Source organism: Thermobia domestica, chromosome 5, assembly GCF_964235325.1.
Source record: "Thermobia domestica chromosome 5, izTheDome1.hap1.1, whole genome shotgun sequence".
Lineage (NCBI taxonomy): Eukaryota > Metazoa > Arthropoda > Insecta > Zygentoma > Lepismatidae > Thermobia > Thermobia domestica.
In genome coordinates, this window is record NC_137458.1 from 63,235,361 (window position 1) to 63,255,040 (window position 19,680).

Genomic DNA, 19,680 nt, shown 5'->3' on the forward strand with positions numbered 1-19,680 from the left:
AGATTTTTGTTATGTCACTTTGGTGGCCAATTACAATTCGTGGAAAATGGCCTATAAAGTTTCGATTGAATTTTAGCGGAAATAGGACATCGCACGCGCACTGACCAATACAGCAATATATTTTCTCTATGTGATTGCTAAAGTAATTGTAACTAATGTTTACATTTAATTTTAAATTAAGTTCACATGTTTTAGCTAATGCATGTACAATAGCTCAATGAAACCTAATCCAATGGAAGTAACTAGGATTTAATTAGACAAAATCATCGTCTATACAAAATGTTTCGTATAAAGTAACATTAGTCAAATTTAACGGAACCAAAACCTATTGTTTCTTATGGAACAACTGACAAGCATACACACCATTGAAGATAAGGAAGAGCATAATGTGCCTATTTAACGGAAAACTTGCTTGGAAAGTCTTTCTAAGACTATCCACTGGAAAGAGGGAAACAGTATGTAATGAGAATTTGATTCCAAAAGATACAATTCTGTTGACGAAGTCCCTCGTTTGTTTAGTGTACACGTTTTCGACTTGGAAACCCCCGAGTTTCATTCCCGCCGATAGATCGTGTGGTTCGTATCTCGTGTTACACTATAGGTCCACTTCTCATATAGCTTCGGTGCTGAATGGGATGCTAAACTTTAATCCAGGCAACCGACCAAACCTACTTGTACGGATTTATTATGGATGATGAAATTGGCGGAATGACAGAGGAAAACATTGCGCAAAATATTGATCATGGTAAAACGTAGGTTACTTGTTAGTTAACATTTACTTTAAACTTATATCAATTTATTGAACTCAGCTTATCAAGTTCCAAAACGTAATAAAAGAGAATACTTTAAACGGAGGGGAAACATATTAGAATCGAAAGAAGTTTTGTTGAAATAAATTTGGATATCTTGAGGATTTCTGTTCTTCAATTCATCCGTATTTCCGACTATATCTTATGCATACATTGAATATCACAAAGTGCGAGAATGGGTCTTAACAACCTATCGATTGTATTATTTACCTTTTTAATTTCAAATAAATTAATTCGTTTGAACTTTTCTTTTACATTCAATTATCGAAATTGAAAACTTGTTTTAATTGATTGTGAGAAATATAAAGACGACAATTGAAATTTAGATTTGTATCGCCAATAAATAAATAAATAAATAAATAAATAAATACTCTGTAAATTAGATTGATTAATAGACGGGTGAAACTAGAATCAAGAGTAAACACAGGAAACCTTACTCAATTTTTGTTTTTGTGGTTGCAACACTCTAACAAGGTTGACGTTAATTTATATTCATTAGCAATTGGTGAGGAGTCCAGACCGCCTCTGGAAAATTTTTGACCATCAACCAGGTTATGTGGTTTGGACATTCATTGAATTTTCGAATTCCAATTAACCATGCCATCATCACATGTATATCAATCAATGCGGTTCTGAGGGAAAGGAAGGAAAAACTGATACAGTTCTCTTTTTTTAAAAAAAAAAAAAAAAATGTTACCAATGAGTGCCTAACAGTAATGTAACCAATTTAATTTTTCGAAAGAATAATAACAAAAATAATGTTTGCATAATAACTATTAAAATAATAAATGTGTTAAATTATGATAAATGCAAATATTCTTCTTAATAAATTGTTGTGTGGCATTTGGTCATTGTAGCTCAGTGGTAAAGTGCTCTTTTATGGTGCGAGAAATCTCTGTCTCGATCCTAAGCTACGTAAGTTTGTGGTGCACAACATCTTGTTTGTAAAATTTACAAGGGTTTCCCCATTTCCTTCCACATTCTCATTGCATTCCTTATATCATAATCATTCGCTTCTATTAAAAATTCGTCTCCGTTGATTGTGAGACGTAAAACTGAAATATCTCATTTTTAATTTTCATTTTATGCTATATGAAAAGTGTTAAATTTTAAAGCTAGGAGAAAATAAGATACTAATAGTATATTATAGGCAAAAATAGATTTATGTTTATCATTTCTATATTCGTTTTAATTTTATTTGCAGTTCAGTGTCTGATTTCAATGCTAACACTATACAATACGTCAACAATTTTAAATTATGTATCGAACCACATAAGCTCTTACTGTGAATCAAATATAGATTTCCAGTACCAATTTCAAGAACGCTAACCACGAGTAAACACGATACATGGAAGTAGACATCTAACATAAATCCCAAATGATTAATACTTTCTATTTGTACTTGTGGCTTCCCGAATGATGGCATGTAACACAAAATAATGTAAATTTTAATTTTTGTATTTTCATACATGAAATGAAATTTTATTATATATATTTACCAAATTTTATTTTTCACATAACATAATTTATATGTTTAATACGTATCCCTATATATATATATATATATATATATATATATATATATATATATATATATATATATATATATATATATATATATCCTACATTTTCTAAATTACATGTCTCCTATATTGCATTAGCTAGAAAACATGTAGTGGGATATATATTGATTTTAAAATTCATTTAAACATTTCAGTAAAAGCTCAAAAAAAAAATTTTTTTTTGGTTATGTTTGTAAATATATGTAGTGTACAGCATATGTAATGTTCTGTTATTTTCATCAATATAATTATGCAACAGCTCAATTTACTAAAGAATAATTTTGTAACAATCATTGCCTACAACAACAAAAGCAATGCTCAATTGTAATTAAACCTAGCATATGTGTACCGCAATGTAGTGGGAGATCAGAAAAAATTGTCATTAGTGGTGTTGCAAATTTAGTAATTCTATGGCTAAACCTAGTTATTTTCACATGGTGTTTAGCCATTAAAAATGTAGTTAGGTTACATAGGAGATCCAATCAAAATCTCGTGCAGGCAAAATGTCGTTCTCTCCCCCTCCCTCAATCAGCACATATATCAGTGCGTAAAAGCCTGCTGAGAGAGAAAACTGAATTCTTCACCGCTCATCGTCCCATTGCCGTAGAAGTCCATCCTGGATCCGCCCCTGTTTATTTATCAGCTATAATTTTGGCCAATTGTACATTTCAAATTACCATTTTTAGCCATTTGCCTTAGTTTTGTCAATTTCTTTCGAAATATAAATGTAAATACTAAAATAAAATGTGACTTCCTCTTGTTTGAAGTGTGTGCAAACTTATGTTCCTACTCCATAACGTGTGTTATGCATTTTACCTGTATCATTCTCGTTTACGTGGCACGGTGTAATAGCAAATCGTGACTTTGGATATTTCACCTACCAGGAGCTAGTTCAACGTCCGGTTAAATTACACATCCGTGCTTCGAGGGTATTTTTGGCAACTTGTGTGTACTTTTAGTGTTGTGCTATAACAATAATCCATATATATTTACAGCCAACATTACCGAAAGAATTGGGAACGGAGAGAGCGTTCAAGAGGTATTTAGTATATCTGGTCAATGATGACCGCAAAACGTTTTCTAAATACAGGGTGTCCGAGAAGTCCTTCCCTGATTACAGAAATTGATAACTCAGGCTAGAAATAAGATAGAAATATGAAACTGGTGTTGAATTGTTTACAAACTATAAAAGTTTTTGTCTGTGTTAGATTTGTTGTTTTACCAAGTCTCTTTTTTTTGTTTTAGGTTTGTAGTACGTAAGTAAGAAGCTCAAGAAGCCATGCCAACCAACCAGGAGAAGGCCCAGTGTGTCCTGTGGTACCATGAGACACGATCACCAACCACTGTGCAGAGACAGTTCCAGACAACATTTGGGAGGACTCCATCTGATGTCAAGAGCATTAAAACCTAGTATGAGAAGTTCAAGAACACAGGGTCGGTTGCTGACCTTCCGAGGTCTGGTCGACCAAGAACCTCAGCAGACACGGTGGAGGCTGTGCGGCAGTCTTTTGTACTGATGTGACCAAAACTTTTATAGTTTGTAAACAATTCAACACCAGTTTCATATTTCTATCTTATTTCTAGCCTGAGTCATCAATTTCTGTAATCAGGGAAGGACTTCTCGGACACCCTGTATTTTAAATAGAAATTAAGAGTTAGGGTGTTTGATTTTAAAATATCAGGAAGAATATTACAGTAATCTTTAGGTTTATATCGTAAAATTTCTAAATGTTCTGCTTGTTTTATTATTAAATTCTGTTAGCTATAAATCTAGATTTTGGATAAGCTATAATTTTGGAAGAATTAGCTATTTTTAGATATTCTGTACTTCAGTTAGCTTGTTTTCGACACATCCTATTGGCAGCGACGATTATCAGTCAAAGGAAGTTCGGAAACGCTAGCTTGAAATAAAGATGTAATTTATTACATATTCTTAAACGTAATTGTAAATAACAAAATACACGCCAAGGGGGTTAGTATAAATATATTAGAGAGCGAAACGTACATGCATTTTTATAGCAATCTTAATTTTGATTTACGAAAGTAAGTAGCTAAAATTAAGTTCTCTGATAGGAAGAATAGCATGGAGGGTGGTAAGGCCACCAAGGGAACGCACATTTAATAACTTAATGCGTGATTAACCTCCAATTTTAAGATCAATACTGTAGACTGAATTTGATGCATCTAAATTCGCTACATAACGCCAGGCTCACACACATATAATCTATAGTCTTTCCAGTCTTAGAACAAAGTAGTTGTAAACAAAGCGAAATATATCACTCCGCAGCTCAAACGTGCTTCGGCAACGAGAGACGTGAACAGCAAGATCGTCTGCTAGCTTACGGTCGTCGCATAACTTTCAAAGTGTAAGACTACGGTTGGTTGGTAAATAATTAACGCACTGACACTGACTACTGCTATGTTGGAAATATGAATTTTCTTAAATTGTTATATAAACGAGATTGCCTCTGTTCCTGTTGTCTTCTTTTGAGTTTTATAGCACGAGACAAATATGGACGCCATGGAACTCGGCATTCTGCAATTTCAAATGAGCGGGGTCGATGCGCGAACGCATAAGCATGCGCAGTAAATACTATATGTCCAAGTACTGATGGGGTTGAAATAAAGCTACATCTGTTGTTAACTATTATATATATTGCTTCTTTATCACAAAATGCAGGATAAATTTAGATATCTTTATTCGCAATTATTATTTTAGCAGGGATTACATTGCGGTAGGATACTAGTGCAGAGAGACCAACAACCAATCACTGGTCATCGGCCCACTGGTAGTCAGGCGGGTTTGTTTACATCCACATTTTTCTAAGACTGGAAAGAGATTATGTCCTATGGGAAATGGAATAACTAATCGCGTGAACAAGAGGCATGTGCGCTTACAATAAGGCCGGCCGTATATTGATTAGAATACATTGTCGCTCGAGCCGAGGTTCAATACCGTGTGCAATGCAACAAAGCCTCGTACCGTAATATTCACGCGACCACATGCTAACGTCTCTAACGTTATGCCTGAGATATACAGTCAGTGCATTCAGGCCTCTCCTGTCTCCCTCCTCTATATGGCTGCCCTTCGTGTGGTCAATATGCGGCTAGCCTAAGGATATGGAAGAACAGCGCAAATTCATCTTCTAAAATAGGTAGTTGATTGTTGGTTGATTGGATTATGGTTTAGCATCCATTTCAGCATCTAGACTACATGAAACATGGAACTAAATTTAACGTGGAATTCGGACAACATGACCGAGAATCGAACTCAAGAACATTAATCAAATGACAATATGAAATCTCTAGAGTAAATAATTGTTTATTCGTACTTTGATTGAACTTGTAAGGTATTTTTTAAGAAAAAATGCAGACAAAATCACAATGTGTGCATGGTTGGATATATATATATATATCTTATACAGAAAATAAATAAGTTCTTTCCTTGTTGAAGAAATGAGAGGTTTAGTAAACGAGAAACCACAAAGAATCACCAGGTGTTGAGCAAGCACAAGCTGGTACCCAAGAGAAGCTCAGGTTTTCTGTCAAAAGTCTGCCGGAAGGAAGAGTGTTACAAAAAGAGAGAGATAGACTCACCTCTCTGCATGGACGCGCTGAATCAAACAGTTGCTCTTGTCAAACCGGAAATCTGCTGCACTCTACGGCTCTGGCTTTCTCCTTTTTCCGCCTCACCGCCCTTCCGGTAACTCTCACGTTCGAAACTTACATATTCGTTCCATGGACTGAAGAGTTGTTTTATTCCTCTTTATGGTACAAAACAGAACTCTTCTGCCATGGAACGAACGCTTCTGACGATCATCTCAATGTGGAATGTCTCATTTAGGTCTTGGAAAGGGAGAATAACTGTATCGAGAAATAGAAGCCACTCTGTTTCTCTATGTGCTATACTCTACTCTTTGATTATAGATCATGTGATTGCTACTGTATCTCAAGTATTGAAAACAGTGAAAAGGTAACAGAAACAACTTGTTGAATGCCTGATGAAGTATTAATAGAATACACTGAGCACTGAGCAACAGTATAAAACTTAGTTTCTTCTTCCCCCTATTTTTTAAAGAATCAAATAACATGTAACTGTATTTACAGTTAAGTAAAGTTTTACTCACTTAAAATATGACATGATGTCATCATTTAGCTAAATTGCAAGAAGATAAATTCATGTATGCAACTAGGCAACCTGTTGTTGGGTCAGTTATATCAGTTATACATATATTTAGTTTCAACTAGGTTATAATATTGCAAATTTGGTTTTTTACCCTAAGAGTCTACTTTTCGATAAACAATTGCCAATGAATACGGATGAAAATATAGCATTCTGATGTAGATATTAATTTATAAAACAGATTTCAGTATGAGAGTACAAGGTCGAATTAAGTGTGGGATTTTCTCCTCTTATTCAGTATTTTTTCCTGCTCATCAAAGAAGAATTGCTTCCTTATCAGGCAAAAAAGAAAATCCCTCGTTTCTTATATATATATATATATATATATATATATATATATATATATATATATATATATATATATTACATCTTTTCTAAAGAAAAAGTAAACTCTCGGTGCAACAGCTTTTGGGAAGCCAGGACTTACTTGTGGTATTCATGCTTTTGCTGTGATGTGTGGTCAGCAGATAAGCATCCCACGCCAATAATGCTGGGTTTCTACACCAGAGTTTGCTCCTACTGTTTCATCAATTTTCTTAACTAAGCTGGATGACTGTCGCAATGTAAATATTATCTGGTAAGTACAAACGACCACCCACCTTTTTCCTTTCCAGAGCCGGTACTACTTCAATTAGGAAGATTTCATGAGAAGCTGTATTCTAGTGTGTCTAGGGTGTTGACTTACACCACTGTATAAAAAGGGGGAATCTGTAGTCTTATACAAATGCTGGAAACACAATAATGTGATTTATTGTTTGATTATTTGTACAAATGTCAATAGATTATTTGTTAAAACGAAAACACGTGTATCATTGTCTTCCACAGAGTATAAAAGAGGTTTTAGTATAATGTTCAACACTCTTACTAAACTTCAAAATCAAAGCAAACAAAAGAAATACATTTTAAATGTTTTTGTGATTAATGACTATTAATGGTCCATTCTTCATAAGACTTTACTGTCAACCGTTTTGAAGCAGAAAGGGTACAACAGAATAAAATTCTGGAATAAATGCCCCTCAATGGAATAATCTACTGGAAGTTCGTCAAACCAAGCTAAACTCCTTATATAAGCTTTCGTAGAATCTTATTTCTAAATCTATTAATAAATTACATTTACATTGTTGTTCTTACTAATGAACATATTTACTTTTATTTTTATATATTGCAATATGGTGTATGAGAGTTAATATATGCAACTATAATGACTCTACGAAAAGTTAATGGCCCGCTCTCGTAAGAAAACTTCATTCAAAATCTGTGAAAGTACATGATGATCTGTATGTATATTCAAATATGTTGCGTTGATCTGTGGAACTAAATGAACAAATTACTCGTTTTAAAGAAACGCTAAACTTCAAAATGAATATAACAAATCTTCATGACAGAAAATAATAATGACGTATAATTACTGTTTCCCCAATAAAAGAAAAAAAACATTATTACAATCATATAATTAAGATTGCTTTTGTTTAGAGTGATTAAAACTGAAAATACATATAGTGCCTACAACATCAAATATACAAATCCATTTTTTTAAATATATTTGTTGCTATTGAAAATAAATGTATTTTTGTGGAAGTGACATTTGATGCTAGTAGCCAGAGGCAAACAATGATAAATTGAACTAATAAACCACACATTTAAAAAAATAAAATAGAAAAGTGCTCGAAGGAAATCAATAGCAACACCACTATAAAATTAATTGTTCTATCTCATTTTCCTTATTTATAATGAAAAATGAGAATACAAAAGAGTAAAAAAAATCGTAATAGTAATAAAATAATTTTGGACTTAAACTAGTTATCAAATGGTATATTAAAGAATAAAAATATTACTTCTGATTAAGGAAATTCACAGATTACCATGTGGAAAGGCAAAGAAAACTTATTTGTTTTAAAGTCATATTTTAAGTTAAAGTTACTTTAAATATTCATTCATTAAAGACTGTAGAATGTTCATTAAATTTAGTTGTACATGATTTCTTCTTGACGATTGGTGATTTACCAAATCTGTTGAAACTTGTAATATTTTTCCTTTCAAAATTTGTAAGCACACTTATATGTACTATAAATCATATCTTGATTCATATTACCAGGCCAGTAGTGGCTTCATGAAACAGGACAGAGCTAGCGAAATCAGTGCCAAATTCATGATAATATATTATATTACTAGCTACAAGTATTACTGTACTATTTCCCTAGTTGTAAATGGTTGTATTATTTTTAATAAGATATAAGTATCTTGAAGGTACCGTATATCAACAAAGATGAATTTACAAACTAACAGGGAAGACTGTATTTGTCCTATTTTACAATAGTAGATCGGTTAGCACGCTTGCTTTTGTTGTTTATAATTCCAGTTTTAGATCCAGTTGAAATTAAAATAGACTTAAGAAAGTAAATTGATTGCAGCCCTAATTATACACACTCTTTGTAAGATATAAATTTTTAAGAAAATAGCTACACACTTATAGTGTATATATTAAGAAATAAGAATACTATAATACTCATTGACTTGTGTTCCTTGCTTCTGTTTGAAACATAGTTATATAAGCCGAAAGCATTATCCAGGGTTAATTAGTAAATAAGAGCATTGTTAAGAGTGTTATACTGGGACTGTACTACTTCATAAGAAGACAAGAAAATTTAATTTGTCATTCGACACTACATACAATGATTTATAATGATCTAGATACGTGAGTGTTTTTGATACAATTTCGTACTGGAAGAAAATACTTTTATAAAATTTGTTAAGGCGACAGCAAGACGAAGTTCGTTTATGGTTTAAGAGTCTCTTATCAAATCATAATGTGCAAATCTTATTGAAATATAAAACGTTAACTTATAATGAATGATTGTTTCACTTTAATGAAAGGATATATCTTACACCACTTCGGTTATCAAAAGGTAAAGCAATTTATCCTAATATTATTGTTGTGTTATTCGCATTATAAAATTCGTTTCAATAATTGACTACATTTTAAATAATTGACTATCTGACATGACAATGTATTGCTTTAATTCCTTGGATAAAATTTTCATTCTAAACTTTAAATTCATTACTTTAAATTTTTCCATTCTACCATTAAGTGGTTTTTCCCATATACTTTACTGTGATATTGTTTAGAAAGAAATATGAAATCAACTGAAATGAAAGATCTTATACGTTTCTTTCCTTTAGAAACATATACGCTTAGTTCAAATTATTAACAATATTGATAAATACATTTAATCGGTCTTTTTGCGCATTTTTTTGAAAATTATCTTTAAGAAAACTAAAAAAACTATTTTTCTATATCAATTGTGTTGCTAAACTAATATTAATTTTTATCTGAAATGTAATTCTTGACAAAATTTTACTTTTATATTTAAATATGTTTGACTCTATTTTGTTATAGGAAAACCATACAAATTATATAAATTTTATTTTCTCGTTAAAGATATTCTTTGTTAAAATGTATTTACGAAGAATTGGATTACATCAAAACATGAAACAAAATAAACATTATTAAATAGTGGCGAGATGTCGATAAATTGCATATAATTAAAATATAATAGGAATCACCGAAATAAATACTTGATATAATGAATATGTTTGAGTACATACTTTTAGGGACTGAAAAGATACATATATTAAGATCATATTGTTTATAAACTTATTTAATTTCAACACCATGAATATTAAGAAAAAGATTTTCTTGAACAACTGTGTTTAATTTCAATATCAAAGGCTTTTGAAAATACGGAAAGGAGATTAATTCTTTGAATATATGTTGTGCGTAAATTCAAAAGCATGATCATATGATTAAAAATATTTTTAAATAAATTATTTTAAGTGACATTGTAAGAACTGATCAAGTGTAAGTTTCCGTTCTCGTAATTTCACTTGTAAGCACACCTTTTAACAAATTTTAAGTTCAATATTATAACAATTCATATTTTTTACAAGCTAAATATACAATTGAACAACTGTCAGTAAATTGAATGACAAAAAATACATTCTAAGTAGAACGAAGCCAATATTTTTGAAACATTGTCCTAAAATTCAGTAACAGAATTAATGGAAAATAATTAAAGAAAAGCAAAGAGTACTCATGTATAGCTTTTAGCATTTAAAGAGCAGAGAACCATGAAAAAATCTCTTACGTTAAGCAAAATTATCAAAACGATTTGAAGTTTTGCAAATACATTTAGATCGACGGCAGTATATTCGTTTTCACATATGAAGATAAACTTCATATACACGGTGTATTAATAATTATAAATTAAACATAATATTATTAGAAGAAAAGTAACTATTTTCTGAAGTATTGTTAAAATAATAAATTATTATCTGACTTTAAATGAAGAAATAACATGTTTATCTGATGCAACTTAGTTTATCGTCATTTAGAGTTCAAAATAATAGGTGCAATATCTTATTATGCAATATCAGAAACCAACTGTCAAACAGCATATGTTATTTTACGTATTAATGGTTATGTATGCTTTATAAGCTAAAGTGTAGGACATGTGTGTAAAACAAATTTTTAACCATTATACTTTAAAATAAACCATAACATAACAAAAAAGCTAATATTTTGCGTTATCACAATCAAAAATCAATTTGTGGTAACGAGGACAAAATAAAAGAAACGATTATAATTTACGATAAAACAATTTTAGCACATATGCACCCAGTGCTATTTTAAATCGTTTAAAATACATCATCATCATCATGAACAACATAAAAAGAAAAATATATTAAACTAAAGATAAGAGAAACGTGTCCAGCACTTTTTCAAACCCATTGACACAGGCTCTTTTACTTCATAAAGGTAATATTTTTTAAGATGTAAAATATTTTTATTTTTTCATTGTCACTGCACAGTGTCTTTTTCTTTCAATCACATTTTTGAAACATAAAAGATGTCAGTGAAGAACATTTTTTCCTGTGATAGAACACTTCTCTCCGTCTTCTATTAATATTATTATTAATTTAATATTTCTATTTTTAGTTCACGAAGTATATTCTTTCCTTTTTCTAAATATTTTCTTGCAATAAAAATGTTCTTCTGTATCTTTTTTATTATTATTTTACACATCACACTTCCAAGAAAAATGTTTATATTTACACCTGATGTTTTTCTCTTTTTGGTTTCATTCCCCATGTAATATAGAGAAAAAAATATCACCGAATTCCAGCGCAAGGATTACACTCTAGCGAAATAATTCTTGTTTAAGACGAAGTTTTCCAATTATATAGAGTGTTACCTGGAAAGAAGACTGCTTACGTATCCAGAAATGATTAGGAGTGAAGCACAGGGCACTAGAGACACACCATGATCGGAAGCTGAAATGAGAATAAAAAATAAAATAAGTTTTAAAATATTAACAGTAATTAACGAGGCTTTTGTATCAAATACATAATTGTATAACTAATGGTAAAAGTCTCACTATAACAGGTATGTATGTTCTTGTAAAAGTAAATACATATGTAAATAAGGGTTAATTCATGATTTGATCAAGAAGTGGCTAAACCTTATGTCGTTTGTTTAATGTACAGTTAGTAAGTGCCATGCTATCAGTGGCACACACTGGTAGAAAAATAAATTTTCATTGCTACAGGCTAAGGGAAGAAAATTTATTCAATATACTCTCTCAAGAGCTGCAATAACACTCCATTCAATCTCTTAAAAAGGACCTATAATCTTTTGAATCAACTTATATTTATAAAAATAAAAACTCAAGGAGAGTTATATTACTGCCTCTATGGTTCTTTATTCACCAAGGCCTTGAAACAGGAAAAACAACTATACTAACGCTAGAAGTAAATATAATATATTCGTATGCTCACAATCGCCTGGCTTTTCTGAAACTTTGGTTCTTTTTTGTCACCACTAGCGCCACTGTTAATGCCAATTTTTCACCTGTCATTCACTATACATTCTCCCTCAGCCCCTAGCTGTCTACTACCCCTCACTCTCCACTTTCCTTCATAGATAAACTATAATATTACCTTCATTTTTCATTTATCCTAAACATCTAACCAAACTTACACTTTAGACCGAAAAATGAGGACAAATGAGGATGAGGAAAAAGATTTGGAGATCTGTTAGCGGAGATTGACCATTTGTAGTAATCATAAGTTCAAGTTTTCGAAACTGCTTCAGTAAAAACATATTCTTGAAAAGAATTAAGAGTCCTCCTTTCTGTTAAAAAGAATTAAGTGATCATAGTTATTCCAAATTTATCAGGTATCATTAGTTTCTGATAAATGTTCTTTGCCTTATTCGGAAAATAACTACAATATTTGAAAAAAAATGTATTTTTCTATATCATTCTAGTAAACACACACAGAGGTTGGGATTATGGACACAAATGCACTTAAATATACGAGAATAAGTAAACTCGTTTGAACTATTTTAGTGACTTTTCAGTAACGCACTATAACTCTCTGTTATAATCTCTTATATCTATGAACTTCTGATTGTCAGGAAAGGCTCTGTTAATTTCGAGGAACATTTTTGCATGCCCATTATTGATTTCGTTGTAAGTACAAAAGTAAGCTTGTAAGCTTGTATCTACATGAAATTTCGTTGTAAGCACATAGTCAATTCTAAAAGTTAAGCACTGGAAAGGAACCATTTTATGATTTGGATCAACATCGGCTTCAAAATCATTGGAGGCTCATAGAACGGCGATTAATCTTTGACATCAGCCGTAACACGATACAAGCTTTTGTTTTCAAAGATTGAATTGACTAATTTGGGCTAGAATATGATTATCATTGATATCCTACTAAATCATTTACTTTTCTGGTCTTGGTCTTCAGTGCTGTCAGCATGTGTCTTGAAACTAGAAACGATAATACTAATCATATAAGATATATTTTAAAGTTTGGAGACGAGTATTGGTGAAGAATATAAAGAAAGAGTAGTGTACAAGGTACGTAAGTGAGCTACGTCCGAAGGTAACCAAGAAAAAAGTGTGTATTTTCGGGAAGCAGGGTATATGTAAACAATTCTACATGTACCTATTAATTTATAAAATAATGAAAACTCTGGGAATATGGATTAGTTCATTTCATATTCTTTTCTACGGAAGAATCTGACAGACAATTGTTAAGATTGACTTTACTTTAGTTACTAAATTTCAATAGGAGTAATTAGTTTCAATCCTGAAATAGGTTATCTTTAACATCAATTTTAGAATCAATTTACAAGTAATATAAATTGTAGAAATGTACTTCGTATTTCCTTTGACCTCACCATCATAGTGTTTACGTACCAACCATCCATAACTTAAATTATTGGGTCAAATCTAATAGAAGTACTTAATTCAGCAAAACTTAACGCATTATATAAGACGGGAAAACTTTATTAGCGATCTCACATTATCGTTCGGCAATTAATCTTTAAAATGAAAAGTTTCCTGGAATCATTTTGACCTTCTTTGAGTGCAAATTTCGTGGAAATTAAAGTGAGACATATTTTTAATCTTCTCTCTCATATACGTGACTCATTTTTGGGCTTGCCTTTTAAGCATGAAATAAAAAACCAAAATTACGACAATATTCTGTGGCCGTTCTATATACAATTTAACATAGCATCTCTCTTACAGGTGATATGGACTGAGTAAACATAATCTAAAGTTAATTTAGCTTGTTGTCTAACAGAAGCATATTTTCGTAGCAGAAAAAAAGAAGGACTTCGTTATATACCATCCTTTTATGGATACCAGCGACCTCTGTGTGGAGCTTTCAAAGCAGTTAATTTTCAGTCACCTTCTGGGTTTTCTTTGAGAAATGAGGAACCAATTTACTTTTACAGAAACTGCGGTTTGTTTCTCATTTTCCGAGCCTCCTGTTCTCTTTGAAGTGAAGTGAGGAGAAGAGGAGACGCTACAACTGGTAGCTAGAAGAAGCTACTACCACCACAACTAAGGACGAACGATGATAATGATAGTGATGATGGGTATCCTCTCACAAGTGTATGAATCGTGGGCTGTTTATTAACTCGGAAAGATATACAAGAACTCATCAAGAACCCAGTTCACTCCAAATGCATCCAAACACGAGAAGTTGATTAACCGTTTCACATATTTTTTTCTCTGCTTCTACCGTACTTCTGACAACAAACTACCTACTTCAGATTAAGAAATTACAAGAAATAAGTCTTCCGTTGTAAAGTATCTCATCTCGAGAGCCATCATTTCTGATCTCAGAAAACGTACAGCTAAAAGATAATAATTTTTGACGTGTGGTATACATTGGCCTGCTTCAACATCTAACGGAAGCGATTTTTGTTTTCCTTATATCTATTTGCTTATTTTGCTTTTCACAAAACAAACACACTGATAAATATATATTATATTATGTGTTTCTGTTTGATGTAAAATTGTTATAGACTACACATAAATCGCCCTCATAATTGGCACCTCACTGTCACATTTTGCTGAAAAACTTTAATAGTATCTAGAACGGAGTTGGCCGTTAATCTGTCGGTTGAAGTGTTGGATTAATTGTTAGATCCTCCTCTTTACCTTCGTGAACAATTCCTTAAATAAAAATCCTAGTTTATTCACTTATATAAGGTAATTACTTGTTGCATATTGAAGCTATTGTTTTTTTCTAGTGGAGTTTCATTCCTATCAATAGATGGTGGCTGACAGAAAGTAAAGTATTCTCTTGGGGCAGTGGCAGCAATTTATGTATAGTAAAAAGGTATTAGGAGTGGATATCAGCAATTACTTATTTATTTCCATTAAATCTAATCAATGAATGGACCTAAGAATACGATGAGAGACGAGGAGATGGTAGCAATGAAGTGTTGTTTACATAAGGACATATGACACACAATCATAGTCAACGTCTTGCGAATAAAATCAGAAAAATAAACACACTGCTGAACAAGACAGCACTTATTTAATATAAAAACACATTTACACGTGACGTGTCGATCTTCTAGCCAAGATCCTATGATATTAGCTAAAACGAGGGTGTTAATCTACTGCTCTGGGGCTACTCAAAGTGGGTTGAGACAATGGAAGGATTATTAGTGAAAACTAAAGAGTGCCAGAATGAATACGCAATAGATACGCGGATGGTGATAGTAAACGCAACGATGTGGTTTGATCATGTTCATGAAGTGCAAGATGATCGACTGGTGAGTATGCGTAACATAGTACAGTTGGAGTCTGATTTAATAGTTCATGAAGAATCGGGTAAGCACTGTTGATACGGGTAGCGACAGCAGAGGTGGTAGAGATGCTGTAGCTATTGCCTTATGTTGTGTTGTATTTAATGTTATAAAGCTTTTGTGAGTGTCGTTAAGTGTGATTATCGAAAGCAATACAAGTTCATCACAAAAATTAGACAAAAGGTTATCTGTGTGTAAAAAAAATCTCTTAACATTGATTCTTTTGGATTCAGTGCTTCATAATGAAATACAGTGGTAAATTGCACATTTCTGGAGGAAGGAAACTCTAGTTTGATCCCAGCACATGCGAGTTTGTGCTATACTGAACTAATTTTCTCAGTCTTTTATTGTACCAATATTTCAAAAGTGTTTTTTTCGACATTCTTACGAAGAGTTTATGTTTCTGATCCATAGAGTACAATATTCCATACAAAACATTTTATGAAGTCTTCCTTAACTCTTTATTCAAGGAGCCACAAAATAAAACTTTTCTTCTTATTAAAATTTTTTTTTTCACAATTCCGAATATTGCACGTAGTAAATTATGCTTATTTCAAGAAAACAGCACTGCTTAGCAACACGGAATGGTGTTTTCAAGATGATGTGGCATCTGCGAATGACCACTAATTAAGACGAAACAAGATATCAAGAAAACTTATTAATCAAGAAACGATAACAAGATAATGAGGTTTCATATTATTCCACATATAAACAGTACAATACAAGAACATGTGTATGCTAAAACGTTGATGGTGAGCTCATTAGTGTATGTAGAGAATGAATCACACCTCAGGATGAATAAGGCGATTACACAGGATTAAAGTTCTAATTTTAGTAATAGCTCTACAATATTATCAGCACGTAACCAGAAAAATGTCCAATGATCAAGTATATACAATGCAGAACCTTACAGTGATGTATGATACTGATATATTGTTTTAAAACTAAAACGCAATTACAACTACGTATAATTATTAGACTGTTTAAATTTTACAATCATTTTTAAAATCAAATTATTTTAAATTTTCCATAAGTAGAAGCTTTGCTTTGTTATAATTAAATATAAACTAATTATTTGCTGAGCAAAACTATATATTTTCATTAAAATTCAACACGTGTTACAGTTTCGCCAACTAACTCTTTGGCTTCATCAGACACTACATGATACAGGATAACTGTACAATCGTATATACATACAGCTGTACAATCGTATATACATACATACAACTGTATGTATATACGATTGTACAGTTATCCTGTATCACATAGTGTCTGATGAAGCCAAAGTTAGTTGGCGAAACTGTAACACGTGTTGAATTTTAATGAAAATATATAGTTTTGCTCAGCAAATAATTAGTTTATATTTAAATTTTATTTAATTTATTTGTTCAGCCTTACAAATCTTTTAATCACGTACATCAACATGCAGGATATTATGTAAAAATAAAATTTTACCATATTATGATACGGATACAAATATCTGAAATATATGAACTTGGGAACTTAAACCTCCTTCACGAACGAAATTCTGCGTTTGCTGCTGTTATATTCCTATGTATATTCCTATGACATTAATTCTTTTATGGCTTTTTATCTTTTATTTTTGTTATTTTTTATTTTTGGAAATGGATAAATCAGTATGTTTCTCTATTATTTTCAGACAAGCATTTATAAATCATTATACTCACTTTGTCATTGTATAAATTAGCCAATAAATAAGTAAATAAATAAAACTAGTGTACTTTTCTAACCACGTAACATTCTTTTCTAATTGCAAAAGCCTTCTAGTTAAATGATCGCTACCTTCAATACCTTCTTTCAACGAAACTGTTGGAGAGACGTTTCAAAAGATAGTAGTAGTCAAGCAACCAAGTAAATAACAAAAAAACAAGAATACAGCCCAATTTCCAGGCCCGCTCAAACCCAGAGACACTAGAAGTTCAACGCGGCAAATACAGTTAATAAAAAAAGTCATCATCTAGTGATTAACAACAAACCACTTCGCTATTCCATTTATCGCCCCTGGCAAATTTAGCAAAATATCAATCCAGACGTCAATTCCATTTATTTTCTTGAATTTCCGGTTCAAAAATTAAAACACACACACTCTCTCACACACAAGTAAATTCATCACTCTTCACAACAACACACTTAACAAAAACAAAAAATAACTAAAGTTAATGCTCATTCCATCTTATTTGGCACTCTGATTGGATCACCGAGCTGATAGAGGGAAAGACAGAAGGAAAATCAGGAAGAGGAAGACCAAAGATAGAATATTTAGATGCAGTTACGAAGAAGTGATCTTATCCAATTATAAAACAGCTCTGCCACGGGAGAGAAAGGTTTTAAAATGTCCATATTGCCCACCAACCTATGGTTGAGGAGAACAAGAAGAAGAAGAAGAATGCTCATTTCTATTTTCTTTTTACTTAAATCTCTTCTTTGTTCCCTCTTTTATCTTCTCCCTAAACTAATTTTTATTTTAGTAATTTAAATAAATTAAATTTCATTTATATACAAATATAATATTTTCATTACATCAGTTACATGTAAATCATATCATCCCCTTTTATCTTCCTTAGTTTAAAATTTAAAATAATTAATTATTAAATTAAGATCTAACATCTAAGTTACTAAAACTAGTGACCCGCATCGGCACAATAGACTATGAGCCATAGATCTCATTAGGCTGCTTATGATACAGGCGAATGGAAATTTTCATGTACATTTTTTTTTTAAAAAGTAATTTTTTAACACTCTAAAAAGTTGTGCTGGTCGATAACCAAGATATCTGTACAGACGAAACTTAAAGAATGAGTCAGAAAAAACTTGGCCAGTAACTTTGACCAAAAAAGTAGGTAAAGAAATGAAAAGAAGAAAGGTCGTTTGCATATTGTAGTTGACTATAAAGTTTAAAAAAATAAACACACAAAATATATTATAAAGAACTAATTATGGAAAAATGCTCGTACATTACTCTTAATCCGCTTCATAAGAGTTCGCACATCTTCTTCTGTTATTTGATTGGCAGCTGCAGTCCACTTGCGACGAAAAGTTTTCAAGTCAGCCGCCTTCCCTTTTGATGTTTTCAATGTTCTTTTAATGTGGGCCCAATATTTTTCAATTGGCCTATGTTCAGGGCAATTTGGTGAATTTGCCTCTCTTCGAACTGCGACGATACCCTTTTCTTTATAACAATCAGTGGCTGCTTTAGAGTAGTGAGAGGTAGCAAGATCTGGCCAAAAGAAAACAGAGTTACTGTATGACATCACAAATGGATACAAGCGTTTTTGTAAACACTCCTTCGTATAAATTTCGCCGTTAATTGTCCCTGTTGTGATGAACGCTTTGCTTTTTTTACCGCATGAACAAATAGCTTGCCAAATCAAATATTGTTTGGGATATTTGGATGCCTTCCGTTGTTTAAATTTATCCTGCAAATCTCCCCTCTTCAGTGCCACGTACTACTCCTTTCCGGGAATTTGACTGAAATCAGCGACACAATAGGTTTCGTCGTCCATAATGCAACATCCATATTGAGTAAGGTACTGATCATAGAGTTTTCTTGCTCTGGATTTTGCCGTCACTTTTTGCTATTCGTCTCGGTTAGGTACCTTTTGGACTTTGAAAGATCGTAAACTTTTCCTTGCTTAAATCTGTGCACTGTAGATTGGGACGCTTTGACCACACCAGCAACTGCTCTTTCCGATAAATAAGGATTTTGACGCAGCAATGCAGTAACCCTTTTCTCCAGCTTCGGTTGGCTAGTCCCCGGTTTTCTACCTGAGCCAGGTTTTCTTTCAACAGTTAAATCTTGTGCGTACTTTTTAATTACATTTTGCACAGTAGACCGAGGGTATTTTACGAGTTTGCTTAATTTATTTAAGGACATACCTGGATTTTCGAGGTATTTGTTCACAATTAGTTTTCGTTTTTCTAACTGAC

The 19,680-nt window shown here is 32.0% G+C and overlaps 1 protein-coding gene across 1 annotated transcript in view; it reads right to left on the reverse strand.

Moving 5' to 3' along the window:
• Positions 1-6,913: 6,913 nt before the first annotated feature.
• The window catches only part of LOC145685938 (cell adhesion molecule 2-like), a gene marked incomplete in the record, with an annotated part of 202,082 nt that continues 189,315 nt past the window's right edge, over positions 6,914-19,680 (reverse strand). Inside the window, 1 exon segment of the mRNA XM_081758713.1 lies at positions 6,914-11,885. Coding sequence (XP_081614839.1) covers positions 11,803-11,885 — 83 coding nt within the window.